Raw genomic sequence first — 17,773 nt, forward strand, 5'->3', positions numbered from 1 at the left:
GGAGAGAGATGTTCCCAAATCTTGTCCCCCCCCCCTGTTTTTTTTTTTTTTTCCCCCCCCCCCCATCCCCCCCAACCCCCTTAATCAGCGCTTTTTGCCCCCCCCGTTGGGGTTGAATTGCAATGGATTGTGGAAAGGGAAGCTGAGAGTCCTGGGCCCAGGGTCAGAGAGGCAAAGAGCAGGGGCTCCTGGATCTGGATCCCTCTCTGTCTGAGTCCACAGACTCTGCTGTCCCCCAAGCACCCCCTAGTGTAGGGGGAGGGGCCAGATCGAGGCACTTTTCTTGCAGGGAACCGTCCACAGTCCTTCCATACCAAAGTTGCAGATGCGCGGCACTGCTTTCTGCGCCACGGTGGCCCCAGCTGACGTGTCCCTGAGCCCTCAGCTACCTTGCCTAGAATTGGCTTCCCAGCCCTGGACTACAAGGCCCCATGGGCCTCTGTGCCTCCTTTACCAGGCCCTCTGGCAGGTGGGGTGCAGGGGAGACTGCAGGGCTTTCCAGCCACCCCCATTCATTCTAACTTCTCTGCTTCTAGGATGGCAGTACCAGGACCCCTGGGGTCCTTCTCTCCCGCTCTTAGTATTTATTCATCATGATGGCCCTGAGCCATTGTTAGTACCTCTTACCTGCTCTGCCAGTTTCTTCATGCTGGGTAAGAACTATCACCATATTTTGTAGGTGAAAAGAACTAAGGGCCACAGGATTTTATTTGCCTGTTTAGGCATGAAAAGTAGAGCTTGCAACGGGGTCCACTGATTCCACTCCAGGGGAATTCTTTCCCAATGATGGACTCGTGGTCACATTATATTTCAGGGAAGGTGGGGACAACTCCCAAGATGATTGTAACTCAGTCCTGGGGAGGGTGATTGATTTATAGGAAATTCAATGAATTTGCAAATTCACAATTAGCCAAACATCTACCTGTCTGCCCCCATTCAAGCTCCTATAAAAAGGATGAATTGTGCAAAGTTTAGACTTACCTGGGAAACTGCCAGCTTGTGGTCATTTGTGATTCCTGAGAAGTCCGCATCGCTGGTGAAGATTTTCTTGATACCCAGCTGGGAAAGGATGTCTTTCAGCTGGTAGTGGCTGGAGATGGAAAACCTTGGCAGCCTGAGTCGATGTATAAGTCTAGGAATGAGAAAGATAAACTTGAATTCACGCTGGACAGTGTCTGCCTTTCTTCCACCTCACAGTTTGATCTTCTGTAGTTTCATCTCCAACCACCTCCTTAATACTGTAAAGATGAACATCCTTCCTCAGTGTCTAGACCCCTCAGGCTAACTCTCCTTAATTCCTAATTATGCATTCCTGACGGCAAGAGTCTAATGTCCCTAGGGCTGGGGCTGTGGTGTTGCCCACAAAGGTCCTTGCCTCTCCCCTGCACGGTTGCAGGCAAGGAAAACACCCTCCTCCAACAGGGATTTCACAGTAGCTAGGAGATTGTGCCCGGGGGGCTGTTTCACAGGCACCAGGACGGCTTCCTGCAGGAGATGGCATGTGGCCTGAGTCTCAGGGGAAGGGATGGATCTAACTGGGTGAAGAGGATCCTAGGAGGAGGTGGATGCACTTGCAGGAATGTGGGAAGCCAGAGGGGCAGTTCCACAATCCAAGGCCGGCCTGAGTGCGGGCGGCAGGGAAGGAAGGAGCTGAACAGGGGCTTGGAGGGGATATGGGGGGCTGGGGGCTGCAGTCAGGGGACTTGGGGACATGAATCATCCAATTCAGAGTCTCCATCTTGCCTTCCCAGTTGAGGACAGAACAGCTTCAGCTCTGAGCAGAACCGCAGGCAGGTTCTTGGAGCAAGAGATGCTGTCTCCCACCCTGAGGCCTCCCTCCCTCTCTCTGTATTTCCCTTAACAGTCTTGTCAGGCTATCTGGTTTTAGATGCCAAATATGAGGAGTCTCCCCTTAAACTGTGGGGTGTCCGCACAGCTACCCACACCCCCTCCCTACCCGATCCTGCAGACCCTGGCCCAGCTGCCTCTCCTTCTCTTGTCCCCCTGAGATCGGTCTCCTGAATCCCACCTCCTGGTCTGTGTCTACCCTCGGTTTACCCAGAACACAACCCCTCCCCATACTTGCCGGCTCCTCCTGGTCCAGCCCCTAGCGCCCTCCCCTGGGTGACCCTACTGGGCTCCTGGTTGGCCTCCCTGCCTCCATTCATGTCCTCTGCCATCTGCTCTCCACTCAGCACCCTGAGTGGTTCTTCTAAAACATCACTCAGCTCTTTTGCTCTTTGACTCAAAACCTTGTGATGAGTTTCCATTTCCCTTAGATGGTGGGGGAGTCAAGGGGTCTGAAAGACTCCAACTGACCTGAGTCCTCCCTGAGGACCCTGACCTCTCCCAACTTCTCCTCTCACTCCCTCTGCTCTCCTGCTCTGGCCTCACTAATCCTCAATGACACCAGGCTCGCTCCTGCCTCAGAGGCTTTGCACTGACTGTTCCTTTGGTCAGCAATGCTTTTCCCCACAACATCCACATGACTCAGTCCCTCACCTCACACATCACCTAAGGGCCATCCTAATTATAATCACAAACTACCCCGGATCCAATTTTCCTTCTCTTTTTCCTTTATTTTCCCTCACCTCACCATTTCCCATCTCTCTGAGTACAAACTTATTTAGTTATTTATTTCTTATCGGTCTCCCCCAGTCACAAATTAAGCACCATGAAGGTGGGAATTTAGTGTTTTATTTGCCGACTCGGGATCTAAATCATGCCCTTAGACATAACACGATCTTCATTAATTAATTCAACCAGTGCCAAGTGGATAAATGAATAAATGAGTGGCTATGATGGAAAGACAGTGTCAAGCTGGTCCTCAGAGCCTGTCTCACCTGAGCCCTCACCTCATCCCGATTCTATCCCTTCCTCTCCACCGTCGAAAGGCGGAGCCAAAGAAAGAACTGCGTGAGCGTTGGGTGTTCTGTTGAGGATCCTACTGACTCAATACATGTTGATGTGAGAGGAAGCCTCAGTCCCCTTGCCGTCCCCTCCTCTGATGTCATCATCCTATGGAAGGAAAAATTTTGCCCCAAAGTCCCTAAGGTAGCAAAGGGCAAAGTCATCTCAGTACAGGTTCTCCCACCACTGTCCCGCCCCCTGACATTCCTGAGGCCCTGCTGCTGGGAGTCAGGAGTCCAGGAAGAGGGGGAAGGACCAAGAGGGCAAGTGAACCCACAGCTCCGGGTCCTGGGGAGTCACCTGGGCTGCAGGGAGTTTCGCCACCGCGTCAGCGTCTCCGGGGTCAGCTTGGCTTCCAGGTCCTGCATTTTGCCCTCATCGGGGAGGATGAAGAGGGCGCTGTCGTTGCTGGTGTACGTGAGCTCCACCAGCGTGCAGCCCAGCTCCTCGTCCCGGAAGTAAGGGGTTTCCAGGTAAAGGGTCATCATGGGTACATCACCCTCTCGTTCTTGGCTCACGTGGAACTCTGATTCGTAAGTATGGTTAGGATTAAATGGCGTCTTCCACTGGGCTGGAGGAGAAGTGACAGATGAGGACTCTGTGAGTACAAGGACTGTGTCCTCTCCCTCTTCTGCCCTGATCCCTCAGTGGGGAAGACCCTCCCTGCACCAGCTGTGCCCCCGTACCATGTGCCTCTGTGTGGGCCTGCCAGGGTGTGCACATGCGCCTGGGCAGATGGGTAAGCCCTTGGGGATGGGGTGAACCCCGCAGGTCAGCATTGAGAAGGGGGGCATGAAGCAAAGCTGGTTAGTTGTGCTACATGCAAAGTCAACAGGAAATATGGAGGGCAAGGGAGAGATGGGGATGAGGCTGGGCCTGGGGAGATACGGGACCTCCTGGCCCTTCAAGGGGACATGTTAGTGACCAGGGCTTAGTCATTGGCTGGTCAGGGAGGACACACATCCCTGCAGCCTTGCGAGCCCGGCTGGAGCAGGAGCCACACAGGGATCCAGAGGGCAGGGCGGGGTCAACAGAGGAGAGGACTCGGGTCTCCACCCAGGAGGATGGATCCTCGCTGAGGCCAGGACTTCTAGAGGAGTTCAGGGCTCTGGGGCTTCAGGGAATGTGTATCCCCACCACCTCCTGTTTGTTTCCACCCCTGCCTGTGTCCTCAAGGTTAGAGGCGGGGGTAGACAGAAAGGGAGGCTGCCTCGGGTGCCCCTGGGGAAGAGACTTGTAAGGAGAATGTCCTGAGGTGGAAAAGGAAAGGGAAGCACAGAAAACGCAAAAACCAAACATAGCAGGACAGGCCTGGATTCGTTTTTAAGAATAATTCAGTTCTAAGCTTTTATTTACAGACAACTACAGTGGCCCAAGAGGGCTGCTCTGGACTCTGCCAGGAGCCCCCAGCTCTGGACTAACTTGTCTCCAAGAGCTGGTGTCTCTTCCATAGCTGACCACTTCCTGACTTGATAATCTATCTCTAGATCCCTATTGGCCCTTCTTGCTCCCTGTGCAAAATCCATCTGCCTCTACTCTGCCCCTTGTGAATATCCAGGCTGAGGTTTGCCATGCTGACCTCCTGATACCGGGACCGGGCATCAGACCAGCTTGCAGCCAGGATAGGATCCTGTCTAGGAGGCTCCCTTCTGTAGAGGCTGCTCCCTTATGGTGGCCTGGCCTGTTCCCCCCTAAGCTGATAGAAGAGCACAGATGAAGACCCTGGGACGCACAGGCTCCCCAGAGTCTCTCTCACCGTGAAGACCCCTGGCCTCACCGGGAGCCTCCAGAGACCAAGTCCCCCGGCAGGTCAGAACCAGCCCATGGTGGGCAGGGCCTAGGGTCCTGAGGGCTCCACCACCACCTCATCAGGAAGGACACACACAAGAATGATGGGAATGGGAAGATCCTTCCTCTAGCAGCCAGGTAAGATTAAGTCAAAACAAAACTCTCCCTCTGCATCAGAAAAAGGGTTAGCAGCTTCCCTGCACTAACATCCTATAATGAACATTGGAATTTAGGAAATCCAAAGACGATCAAAGCCAATGGTTGGGGCAGGGCCTCAGTGCCGAAGCCCCTTAAGCTGAGGGCAGCCTTCTCTATAGTGTTTCGCCTAATGACAGTTGACTAAGCCAGGAAATAGCCCTGAAGTCTCAGAAAATAAATATTTATTCCTCTAAACCCCAAACTAGGCACCCACCTTTAAAGAAGATATAATTCAACAAGATTAAATTTGTGAGCACGTCAAGATCATTGAAGAGCTTCTCAATTTTTCCATGAGTTTTATTCTTCACATATTCATTGATAAGCTTTACGGCAGCTTCAGAATCCTTGAAGTTAGTGGATAAAACCTCAGAGGCGTAAAAAGCCTCGGCATCTTTCCTGAATTTGTCCAGCAGCTTCAGCTCCTCTGACACAAACATGGCGTTGCCCACGCTCAGCTGCAGCTGGTTGCTGGGCTGATTGAACGTCTGCAGGAGGTGCTGGAAGCCCTGGTGGATTTCTGTCTCGGGGGTCTCTGTGAGGTTGAACTTGAGACCTTCCAGGATCTCTGTCACAGTGTGGTCATGAGCCCCCAGGGACAGGAAGGCCAAGGCTATGGAGATGCTCAGAGGGGAGAAGATGACATTCTTATTGGGGTCCTTCAAAGCCAACTGCTTGTAGAGGCTGAAGGCGAAGTCAGTGTTGCTGGAGGCTAATGAGTGGCCATCCACAGACGTCCCTTTGTGCTGTTCTTCTGGGGTCACATTCTCTGGGAGGCAGTGGACCCTGGAGCAGAACCCAGACACCAGGAGCCCCAGAGCCAGGAGGAGGGAAGTTCTCTCTGTCCTCATGTCTGAAAAGCAAAGCTCCTTTCAGTCCGCATGTCAGATGATGTCCCAACCCCCGCCACTGTCCCCCGTGGTCTCTGTTCTCTCAGCCCTGCTGCTCTGGGACCTTCCAGGGATAGGCACCCTGCTGGGCTCCCAACACACACGAGGAGGCTCTGGGCTCCCTCTCACCCTTTGGTCAAGTGCTGTGATCATTAGCAATCTCCCCAGTGGAGAGACTGGGCACAGAGAGAGGAAGGGGCTTTCCCAAGGTCACACAGTAAGCAGTGGAGAGAGTGAGAGTGAGGAGCCTGGGGTGCCTGGCTCCAGGGCGAGGAAGCTGGTGATGGGTGTGAGGTGCTGTCCAGCGAGACCCATTTCCCTCTTCCCGGGAGCTGACACTGTCAGAGGGGCCTAGGAAGCAGGGCTCCTTTCCCACTGTGCCCCCTCTCTGTCCCCCCAGGAAGGAGCCCTGCACTGATCAGAGGACACAGCACCTCTCCCCACCTCTGAGGACAAGGGTGTGACCTCAGGGAGGCTCTCCTGTCGAGGTGCCTGGTCCCAGTGAGGGTTCAGGAGAGAGGCCACCAGAGGCAGCGGGAGCCGTGCTGGAGCCTGGCTGCCCTGAGGAGGGCTGGTGTAAAGAACAAGGAGGGCAGAGCGTTCTGCTCAGCCCCTGCCACGGGGACATGTGAAGGGTGCTCCCAACAAGAACCGGGAAAGGCCTCCTAGTGGGGAGAAGCAGGGTGAGCTCAGAGTCTCAGGGACCTGGTCGAGGATGTCTATTGGACCACTGTGAGTGCTGTGTGGTGACGAGCAGTGACTGCACCTCCCTGATCCTCAGTTCCCACCTCTGTCCAACATATGGAACGGCTCAGGTGACGTACAGGAAGAAGGTTCTGGGCTCCTAAGAGGAGTTCCAGATGTGTCACCCCCTGCACTGGCCACCCTCTCTAGGACTCTACAAGCTAGACTGTGAACCCTGGGGACAGAGGATCGCGATACTGCCCGGGAAACCTCCAAGAGAGACTGAGGTCAAACTGGTGACCTTTTCCCTTCAACCTCTGCCCTGTCATCTCAGGATTCAGAGGAGAGAGCACTGCTGGGGTGGTGACGGGGAAGTGGGGAGATTGAGGAGGGGAGAAGCCTGAGCTGAGCCTCAGCCAGAGCCCAGGGGAAAGGCCTCACACAAGTCTGAGGACAGAGGCGATCAGCTTCCCCAAGAGTTCAGTTTGTTCAGTGCTGATGCAATGGTTTCTTTCAAAAAGAATTAAATATTTTTTTTTTCCAAAATTATCTTGAAGGAATGGTGCTTTTTATTTAGCCAGATTAAGGCTCTATTTCTAAGCAGGTTCACCTCCCTTCTGCTTGTCCAGGGGCCCTAGAGGGGCAGTGGAGCCCAGAAAACCCCCCTGGAGACCCCTCTGCCCAGCGGAACCTGGTGCACTAATTCTGTCCCCAGGGCTCTCTGAGAGCAGTGCCCTGTCCCAGGCAAGGAGACGCACCTCAGGCCCTTGGGGGAGCTCTGACCTGACGCTGGATGCACAGCTATATGGAGCGCAGCTGGCTCGAATAACAATCCAAACAGTCAGAAGCAGAAATGTCCCCAGAAGCCCTGGTGGCACATCCCTCCCTTTGCAGGATGAAAACTAAGACCCAGAGAGAGGACTGGTCTTCAGAGGACTCAGAACCCTCCCAGCATCAGACACATGTCCTCCTGCCTCCCTCCTGCCTCAGGCTCTACTGACCCCTGATCAAGGCCAGAACCACCCTGGGAAAGGGGTCCCTTGGCTCCCAGTGTGGGAGCATCACGGATTACCTGCCTGCGAGAGCGGGGTGTGGGCAGTGGATCCAGAGCCGCCGCCTGCCCGGATGCTGGAGTTTCCCAGGTGCTGCTGCCTATTTATCCTGCAAAGCCCTCCTCCCAGGCTTGTGAAACATTGGCGGGGACAACACAGGACTCTGTCCTCTGACTGGAAATGGGCAGATGACCATTCCTGGTAACAGGTTTCATTAGATCTACTCAAACAATCTAGTTACCGAAATTGCTTTTTCCCCCTAAAAAATATCCATAAAACTAGCACACACAAAAAGTCTATCCTGTGTTAGAGTTTTCTTCTGTTTATAAAATACTCATTGAGGAACATGTGACAACTCAGAAAACATCAAATGGACCATTGAAAACTTCTCCAAATTGTTGTTCTTTTTAAAGAGTTATCGACTCTTATTGGTGTTTTATTCCTGTTTCTGATATCCTCATTGAGGATCATGTAGAACCCTGAAAATGTAAAGAGCTTGGAAAATATTCCCTAGCACTCTATCCCCAGGGAAATCCCAAGTCAGCACTGTGTTGTGTGTCTTTGTTGGGAGTTTTCTTTGCAGTGTGTATGTGTGCACGCGCCTTTATGTGATAGGAATCTCCAAACACAAACTCACACATGTTTTTCTTTGTTTTGTTTTTCATTTGGCTGCACTAGGTCTTAGTTGAGGCAGGCGGGATCTTTAGTTTGGGCATGTGGGATCTAGTTCCCTGACCAGGGATCAACCCCAGGCCCTCTGCATTGGGGGCGCTGAGCCTAAGCCCCCAGACCTCCAAGGAAGGCCCTCACACATGGTTGTTAATATGCTATAAGCTATTTGTTTGCAGCTTGATTTGCAAGTTGAGACACTCCTTTTGCATTCCCACAGGGCTGATGTGAGCCTGAGGACCCCAGAGAATCTCAGGAGCTCCAGTGTCTGGGGCCACTGGTCTCGGCCATGACCTTCATCCTTCTGCCCTTCACTATGTGTTCAACGAAAGAGCCGGTTGTCCTCCACCCCTAATGAGATATCTTAGATGTCTCATTGAGCCAATCTCAGGTATTTTATGGGCTCAGGGAATAAACCTACCCGTTCATCCCTCATAGTCACCACCCTCGAGCCATGACACCCCCTGACAGACCCTTGGGGACCGCTGGGGGTTCCATCAAGCACAGTTTGCAAACCACTGGCTTTGTGCTGAGCATATGGCTTTTCCATGAAGTAACCTTCAATTGTGAAAGTACTATTCACCAGCTGTTTGAACCCACGCAATTTGCTGGAAATCGATCAACCTTAAACTCTTCAACTCCAAAATGCGTGCGGATAACAACACTTCCCTGACTGGAAAGGCGTGGGAGGACATGTCTGTGAAGATTTAGTCAAATAATACTGAATTGAGCTCTAGTAGAACAACTTTTTGTTGTTTTGCATAGTGTGGCATCGTTTGTTGTTCAGATGCTAAGTTGTGTTCAACTCTTTGTGACACCATGGACTGCAGCACGCCAGAATTCCCTGTCCTTCACTATCTCCCCAGAGAAGACAATGGCACCCCACTCCAGTACTCTTGCCTGGAAAATCCCATGAACGGAGGAGCCTGGAAGGCTGCAGTCCATGGTGTCGCTAAGAGTTGGACACAACTGAGCGACTTCACTTTCATTTTTCACTTTCATGCTTTGGAGAAGGAAATGGCAACCCACTCCAGTGTTCTTGCCTGCAGAATCCCAGGGACGGGGGAGCCTGGTGGGTTGCCGTCTATGGGGTCGCACAGAGTCGGACATGACTGAAGTGACTTACCTTACCTTACCTTCACTATCTCCCAGAGTTTACTCAAATTCAGGTCCATCAAGTTGGGGATGCCATCCAACCATCTCATTCTGTCATCCCTTTGTCCTCCTGCCCTTAGTCTTTCCCAGCATCAGGGTCTTTTCCAATGAATCTGCTCTTCTCATCAGGTGAGATGGACTGGAGGGACTGAGCTTCAGCATCAGTCCCTCCAGTGAATATTCAGGGTTAATTTCCTTTAGGATTGAAGGTTTGATCTCCATGACGTCCAAGGGGCCTCTGCATCCATACAGAACTTAAAAAATATTCAGTGACAGAAAGGCACTGAGATGATCAAGAAGAGCTCGTCCTTCCTGAGATCATGATCTATGTCCTATCAGTCTCCAAATATCTCCAGAAGTGACTGTATATTTTTAAGTTACAGAAAATCACAAGGAACATAGACATGAAAACAAAGCTGCAGTCTATTTTTCTGTTTTAAGTCCAGATGTAAATAGCAGGTTGACAAGGTAATTCATGTTGTAAGGGATTCAGGGTGCTTTTATTCCTCATGATCTTTGCCAGGTCCCAGATGGCTCATTGCCACATCCACTTCTATTTAACGGGAGAGCAAGGGATAGGGCTTCCCTCATAGCTCAGTTCATAAAGAATCCGCCTGCAATGCAGAAAGCCCTGGTTCGATTCCTGGGTTGGAAAGATCCTCTGGAGAAGGGATAGGTCACCCATTCCAGTATTCTTGGGCTTCCCTTGTGGTTCAGCTGGTAAAGAATGCACCTGCATTATGGGAGACCTGGGTTCAATCCCTGGGTTAGGAAAATCTGAAGAAGGGAAAGGCTATCCACTCCAGTACTCTGGCCTGGAGAATTCCATGGACTGTATACCCCACGGGGGTGCAAAAAGTCAGACATGACTGAGTGACTTTCACTATCACTTTAGGGCTTCCATTATAGCTTAGGTGTTTAAGAATCTGCCTGCTACGCATGAGACCTGGGTTTGATTCCTAGGTCAGGAAGATCCCCTGGAGAAGAAAACGGCAACCCATTCCAGTATTCTTGCCTGGAGGATTCCATGGACAGAGGAGCCTGGCAGACTATAGTCCATGGGGTTGCAAGAGTTGGACACAGCCTAGTGACTAAACCAAGGGATAAAAGGAAAGGCACCCTACTCTTTGAGATAAATTATCTAAATATCACCTGCCTTCTTTCCACTTCTGCTCCATTGCCCAGAGCTTGATCCTAGGGCTATATCTTGCTGCAAGGAGGCTGTCCTGTGAGGTCAATATTCTACATTGGATAACCCATGTCACAGCTGAAAATGGGAGGTTTCTTTCTCAAGAGAAAATGAGAATGGACATGCATCATGACTTCTGATCTTGCCACCACGTTCTACCTGAGTGTTCCCTAGTCCTCTGGCCCCAGGGGAGCCATCATTTTTCTTAATGCTGTCATTAGGCTATAGAGAAGACTGTGACTTGACTACCCTACATGAACGGTGGTTGTTGGATTCCAAAAATGTCCTGTACCAATTGATCTGCTGGTCCCAAATATTGGTACAGGATATTTTGCAGTTCATCAACCCCTGTTCATGTAAGGTGGTCATGTCAAATCTTGTCTGTAGCCAATGAGAGGATAATTTGTAATGATCCAGAATCCATTGGCTCCTCGTCTCTGAAGTGAACCCCTCCAGATTATCTCTCAATAGCCACTAAGACTACAGGACCACTGGAGCCTGTTTACCTACTCAGTCTTCGATCCTTTTTCAATATTCCATCCTCTAAGTCCAAGGGACCCCAAACATATTTCTGAACCCCACAAAAGGAGTTAAAAAGGAAATTAGGGACCTACTGTTGTGTTTAAAGATAATTTTGCTCTCTTGTGGTATACCACTCCAATCTCCTTCCATCATATTAATTTCCCTTTTTTTCTGGTGTTAAATCTCTGTAACAATCTCTTATCAGGACTCTTGGCACTTAGAGTTCACATGAATAATCCAGAATTAACTCCTCAACTTCCATTTCAATATCCTTCAGTTAATCAAAAGTGTTAATCAATAATCCTACCATCCTTTCAAAGAACCAGCTTTTGGCTTTGTTGATTTTTGCTATGGTCTCTTTGTTTCTTTTGCATTTATTTCTGCCCTAATTTTTAAGATTTCTCTCCTTCTACTAACCCTGGGGTTCTTCATTTCTTCCTCTTCTAGTTGCTTTAGGTGTAGAGTTAGATTAATTATTTGACTTTTTTCTTGTTTCTTGAGGTATGCCTGTATTGCTATGAACTTCCCCGTAGGACTGCTTTTACAGTGTCCCACAGGTTTTGGGTTGTTGTGTTTTCATTTTCATTCGTTTCTATGCAAATTTTGATTTCTTTTTTGATTTCTTCTGGGATTTGTTGGTTATTCAGCAGCGTGTTGTTCAGCCTCCATATGTTGGAATTTTAAACAGTTTTTCTCCTGTAATTGAGATCTAATCTTACTGCATTGTGGTCAGAAAAGATGCTTGGAATGATTTCAATTTTTCTGAATTTTCCAAGGCTAACACCTATCCTACTCAAACTCTTCCAGAAAATTGCAGAGGAAGGTAAACTTCCAAACTCATTCTATGAGGCCACCATCACCCTAATACCAAAACCTGACAAAGATGCCACAATAAAAGAAAACTACAGGCCAATATCACTGATGAACATAGATGCAAAAATCCTTAACAAAATTCTAGCAATCAGAATCCAACAACACATTAAAAAGATCATACACCATGACCAAGTGGGCTTTATCCCAGGGATGCAAGGATTCTTCAATACCCACAAATCAATCAATGTAATATACCACATTAATAAATTGAAAAATGAAAACCATGATTATCTCAATAGATGCGGAGAAAGCCTTTGACAAAATTCAACATCCATTTATGATAAAAACTCTCCAGAAATCAGGAACAGAAGGAACATACCTCAACATAATAAAAGCTATATATGACAAACCCACAACAAACATTATCCTCAAAGGTGAAAAACTGAAAGCATTTCCTCTAAAGTCAGGAACAAGACAAGGGTGCCCACTTTCACCATTACTATTCAACATAGTTTTGGAAGTTTTGGCCCCAGCAATCAGAGCAGAAAAAGAAATAAAAGGAATCCAAATTGGAAAAGAAGAAGTAAAACTCTCACTGTTTGCAGATGACATGATCCTCTACATAGAAAACCCTAAAGACTCCACCAGAAAATTACTAGAACTAATCAATGAATATAGTAAAGTTGCAGGATATAAAATCAACACACAGAAATCCCTTGCATTCCTATACACTAATAATGAGAAAACAGAAAGAGAAATTAAGGAAACAATTCCATTCACCATTGCAACGGAAAGAATAAAATACTTAGGAATATATCTACCTAAAGAAACTAAAGACCTATATATAGAAAACTATAAAACACTGGTGAAAGAAATCAAAGAGGACACTAATAGATGGAGAAATATACCACGTTCATGGATTGGGAGAATCAATATAGTGAAAATGAGTATATTACCCAAAGCAATTTATAGATTCAATGCAATCCCTATCAAGCTCCCAACGGTATTCTTCACAGAGCTAGAACAAATAATTTCACAATTTGTATGGAAATACAAAAAACCTTGAATAGCCAAAGCTATCTTGAGAAAGAAGAATGGAACTGGAGGAATCAACCTGCCTGACTTCAGGCTCTACTACAAAGCCACAGCCATCAAGACAGTATGGTACTGGCACAAAGACAGAAATATTGATCAATGGAACAAAATAGAAAGCCCAGAGATAAATCCACGCACGTATGGACACCTTATCTTTGACAAAGGAGGCAAGAATATACAATGGATTAAAGACAACCTCTTTAACAAGTGGTGCTAGGAAAACTGGTCAACCACTTGTAAAGGAATGAAACTAGAGCACTTTCTAACACCATACACAAAAATAAACTCAAAATGGATTAAAGATCTCAATGTAAGACCAGAAACTATAAAACTCCTAGAGGAGAACATAGGCAAAACACTCTCTGACATACATCACAGCAGGATCCTCTATGACCCAATTCCCAGAATATTGGAAATAAAAGCAAAAATAAACAAATGGGACCTAACTAAACCTTAAGTTTCAGCCACTTTTAAAGCTTTTAAAGCTTCTGCACAACAAAGGAAACTATAAGCAAGGTGTAAAGACAGCCTTCAGAATGGGAGAAAATAATAGCAAATGAGGCAACTGACAAACAACTAATCTCAAAAATATACAAGCAACTCCTACAGCTCAATTCCAGAAAAATAAATGACCCAATCAAAAAATGGGCCAAAGAACTAAATAGACATTTCTCCAAAGAAGACATACAGATGGCTAACAAACACATGAAAAGATGCTCAACATCACTCATTATCAGAGAAATGCAAATCAAAACCACTATGAGGTACCATTCCACGCCAGTCAGAATGGCTGCGATCCAAAAGTCTACAAGCAATAAATGCTGGAGAGGGTGTGGAGAAAAGGGAACTCTCTTACACTGTTGATGGGAATGCAAACTAGTACAGCCACTATGGAGAATAGTCTGGAGATGCCTTAAAAAACTGGAAATAGAACTGCCTTATGATCCAGCAATCCCACTGCTGGGCATACACACTGAGGAAACCAGAAGGGAAAGAGACACGTGTACCCCAATGTTCATCGCAGCACTGTTTATAATAGCCAGGACATGGAAGCAACCTAGATGTCCATCAGCAGATGAAAGGATAAGAAAGCTGTGGTACATATACACAATGGAGTATTACTCAGCCATTAAAAAGAATACATTTGAATCAGTTCTAATGAGGTGGATGAAACTGGAGCCTATTATACAGAGGGAAGTAAGCCAGAAAGGAAAACACCAATACAGTATACTAATGCATATATATGGAATTTAGAAAGATGGTAACAATAACCCTGTATACGAGACAGCAAAAGAGACACTGATGTATATAGAACAGTCCTTTGGACTCTGTGGGAGAGGGAGAGGGTGGGATGATTTGGGAGAATGGCATTGAAAGATGTATAATATCATATATGAAACGAGTCGCCACTCCAGGTTCGATGCACGATACTGGATGCTTGGGGCTGGTGCACTGGGACGACCCAGAGGGGTGGTATGGGGAGGGAGGATGGAGGAGGGTTCAGGATGGGGAACACATGAATACCTGTGGCAGGTTCATTTCGATATATGGCAAAACCAATACAATATTGTAACGTTAAATAAAATTAAGTTTAAAAATAGAAAAAAATAATAATCCTACCATCCTTTGACCTTTTTTTCAGCATAAAGATGACATTCATAAGTTTTAAGGAATTTGAACATGGATATATTTTAATGACCTATTTTTCACCTTATCACGAAAAAAAATAGGGGAAATAAAGAACTCTCAAATATTTCATAAAGAGAGGAAGAGAGAAAGTGTGAGCAGAAAAACCAAAGTATTTTTAATGGCCTCATCTTGTTAGGCTGGGAAATAAACATTGGATTTAAGGCAGCAGGGAGAATAATATCCCATCCTGGTAGGAAAAAAATAAGTACATTTTGATTGGAAAAAAAGAGTTGTTATCTAATTTCCAAGGACATTTGAAACCTACACATCATTTAGACCTTTGGGAAAAGGAAGATAAATATTAAGAGAAACAAATTGGAAAGAAATGGCACAAAAGAAATTAATACAATTTTAGTCACAGTAGGAAATATAAGGAGAAGAAAAAGAAGTAAACAAAAAAGCAGTTCATCCAAAACCTAAATTATGGTATCAGGAATACTTGGTAGAATGTATTTTGCAAAGAGAACTAAAACTTTTTTCATCTCATGATGTGACCTTGGCAATTCCTGGCTGTGCCTTTATGACCATCTCAACTGCTGTAGTGGGTTAGGGTTAGGGTTGCTGCTGCTGCTGCTGCTAAGTCGCTTCAATGGTGTCCGACTCTGTGCGACCCAATAGACGGCAACCCACCAGGCTCCCCCACCCCTGGGATTCTGCAGGCAAGAACACTGGAGTGGGTTGCCATTTCCTTCTCCAACGCATGAAAGTGAAAAGTGAAAGTGAAGTCGCTCAGTCGCGTCCGACTCTTAGCGACCCCATGGACTGCAGCCCACCAGGCTCCTCTGTCCATGGGATTTTCCAGGCAAGAGTACTGGAGTGGGGTGCCATTGCCTTCTCCGAGGGTGAAGGTTAGGGGAGGAAAAGTGACCCCTTGTGATTTCTAGCCTAACACATGGTGACTGCAGCCATAAAATTAACAGATGCTTGCTTCTTGGAAGGAAAGCTATGACAAACCTAGACAGTGTATTAAAAAGCAGAAACATCTCTTTGCTGACAAAGGTCAATATAGGCAAAACTATATTTTTTTCCAGTAGTCATGTATGGATGTGAGTTGGACCATACAGAAGGCTGAGGGCTGAAAAATTGATGCTTTTGAATGTGGTGCTGGAGAAGACTCTTGAGAGTCCCTTGGATGGCAAGGAGATGAAAGCAGTCAATCCTAAGGGAAATCAACCCTGAAAATTCATTGGAAGGACTGATGCTGAAGCTCTAATACTTTGGCCACCTGATGCAAAGAGTCAGTTCTTTGGAAAAGGCTCTGATGCTGGGAAAGATTGAGCGTAGGAGGACAAGGGGTCGACAGAGGATGAGATGGTTGGATGGCACCACTGACTCAATGGACATGAATTTGAGCAAACTCTGGGAGATAGTGAAGGACAACAAGACCAACCCCAGAAAAAGAAATGCAAAACCAATACAATATTGTAAAGTAAAAAAAATATATATATATATATAAAAGTTGTGTGTGTGTGTAAAAAAAAAAAGAAAGAAATGCAAAAAGGCAAAATGGTTGTCCAAGGAGGGCTTACAAATAGCTGAGAAAAGAAACAACGTGAAGGGCAAGGGAGAAAAGGAAAGATATACCCATTTGAATGCAGAGTTCCGAAGAATGGCAAGAATGAGAAAGCCTGCCTCAGTGATCAATGCAAAGAAATAGAGGAAAACAATAGAATGGGAAGACTAGCGTTCTCGTCAAGAAAATTAGAGATACCAAGGGAACATTTCATGCAAAGATGGGCTCAATAAAGGACAGAAATGATATGGACCTAACAGAAGCAGACAATATTAAGAAGAGGTGGCAACAATCAGTTCAGTTCAGTCGCTCAGCTGTGTCCGACTCTTTGCGACCCCATGAATTGCTGCACGCCAGGCCTCCCTGTCCATCACCGACTCCTGGAGTTCACTCAGACTCACGTCCATTGAGTCAGTGATGCCATCCAGCCATCTCATCCTCTGTCGTCCCCTTCTCCTCCTGCCCCCAATCCCTCCCAGCATCAGAGTCTTTTCCAATGAGTCAACTCTTTGCATGAGGTGGCCAAAGTACTGGAGTTTCAGCTTTAGCATCATTCCTTCCAAAGAACATCCAGGGCTGATCTCCTTTAGAATGGACTGGTTGGATCTCCTTGCAGGCCAAGGGACTCTAAAGACAATTTTGAACACCACAGTTCAAAAGCATCAACTCTTCAGTGCTCAGCCTTCTTCACAGTCCAACTCTCACATCCATACAGGACCACTGGAAAAACCATAGCCTTGACTAGATAGACCTTTGTTGGCAAAGTAATGTCTCTGCTTTTTAATATGCTATCTAGGTTGGTCATAACTTTCCTTCCAAGGAGTAAGCGTCTTTTAATTTCATGGCTGCAGTAACCATCTGTAGTGATTTTGATGCACCCCAAAATAAAGTCTGACACTGTTACCAATGTTTCCCCATCTATTTGCCATGAAGTGATGGGACCACATGCCATGATCTTCGTTTTCTGAATGTTGAGCTTTAAGCCAACTTTTTCACTCTCCTCTTTTAGAGAGATTCATTCCAATCCCAAAGAAAGGCATGCCAAAAAATGCTCAAACTACCACACAATTGCACTCATCTCACATGCTAGTAAAGTGATGCTCAAAATTCTCCAAGCCAGGCTTCAGATACGTGAACCATGAATTCTAGATGTTCAAGCTGGTTTTAGAAAAGGCAGAGGAACCAGAGATAAATTGCAACATCCTGGATCATCGAAAAAGCAAGAGAGTTCCAGAAAAACTTCTATTTCTGCTTTATTGACTATACCAAAGCCTTTGACTTGTGGATCACAATAAACGTGGAAAATTCTGCAGGAGATGGGAATACCAGACCACCTGACTGCCTCTTGAGAAACCTGTATGCAGGTCAGGAAGCAACAGTTAGAACTGGACATGGAAAGACTGGTTCAAAATGGAAAAGGAGTACGTCAAGGCTTATATTGTCACCCTGCTTATTTAACTTCTGTGCAAGTACATCATGAGAAAGCTGGGCTGGAAGAAGCACAAGCTGGAATAAGATTGCCAGGAGAAATACATAACCTCAGATATGCAGATGACACCACCCTTATGGCAGAAAGTGAAGAGGAACTAAAAAGCCTCTGATGAAAGTG

At 47.0% G+C, this 17,773-nt stretch overlaps 1 protein-coding gene across 1 annotated transcript; it reads right to left on the reverse strand.

Annotated features, from left to right (window-relative positions):
• Positions 1 to 921: 921 nt before the first annotated feature.
• Positions 922 to 7,597, reverse strand: LOC112445741 (serpin A3-7-like). Its single transcript, XM_024989204.2, has 4 exons — positions 7,540 to 7,597; positions 5,111 to 5,746; positions 3,211 to 3,481; positions 922 to 1,132 (listed from the first exon to the last, which is right to left on the reverse strand). Exons 2-4 carry the CDS (start codon positions 5,742 to 5,744, stop codon positions 937 to 939), a joined length of 1,101 nt encoding a protein of 366 aa, XP_024844972.1. The 5' UTR covers positions 5,745 to 5,746; positions 7,540 to 7,597; the 3' UTR covers positions 922 to 936.
• Between the last annotated feature and the right edge of the window lie 10,176 nt (positions 7,598 to 17,773).

The sequence above is a fragment of the Bos taurus genome, unplaced genomic scaffold (genome assembly GCF_002263795.3).
Source record: "Bos taurus isolate L1 Dominette 01449 registration number 42190680 breed Hereford unplaced genomic scaffold, ARS-UCD2.0 Leftover_ScbfJmS_640, whole genome shotgun sequence".
NCBI classification, from domain to species: Eukaryota; Metazoa; Chordata; class Mammalia; order Artiodactyla; family Bovidae; genus Bos; species Bos taurus.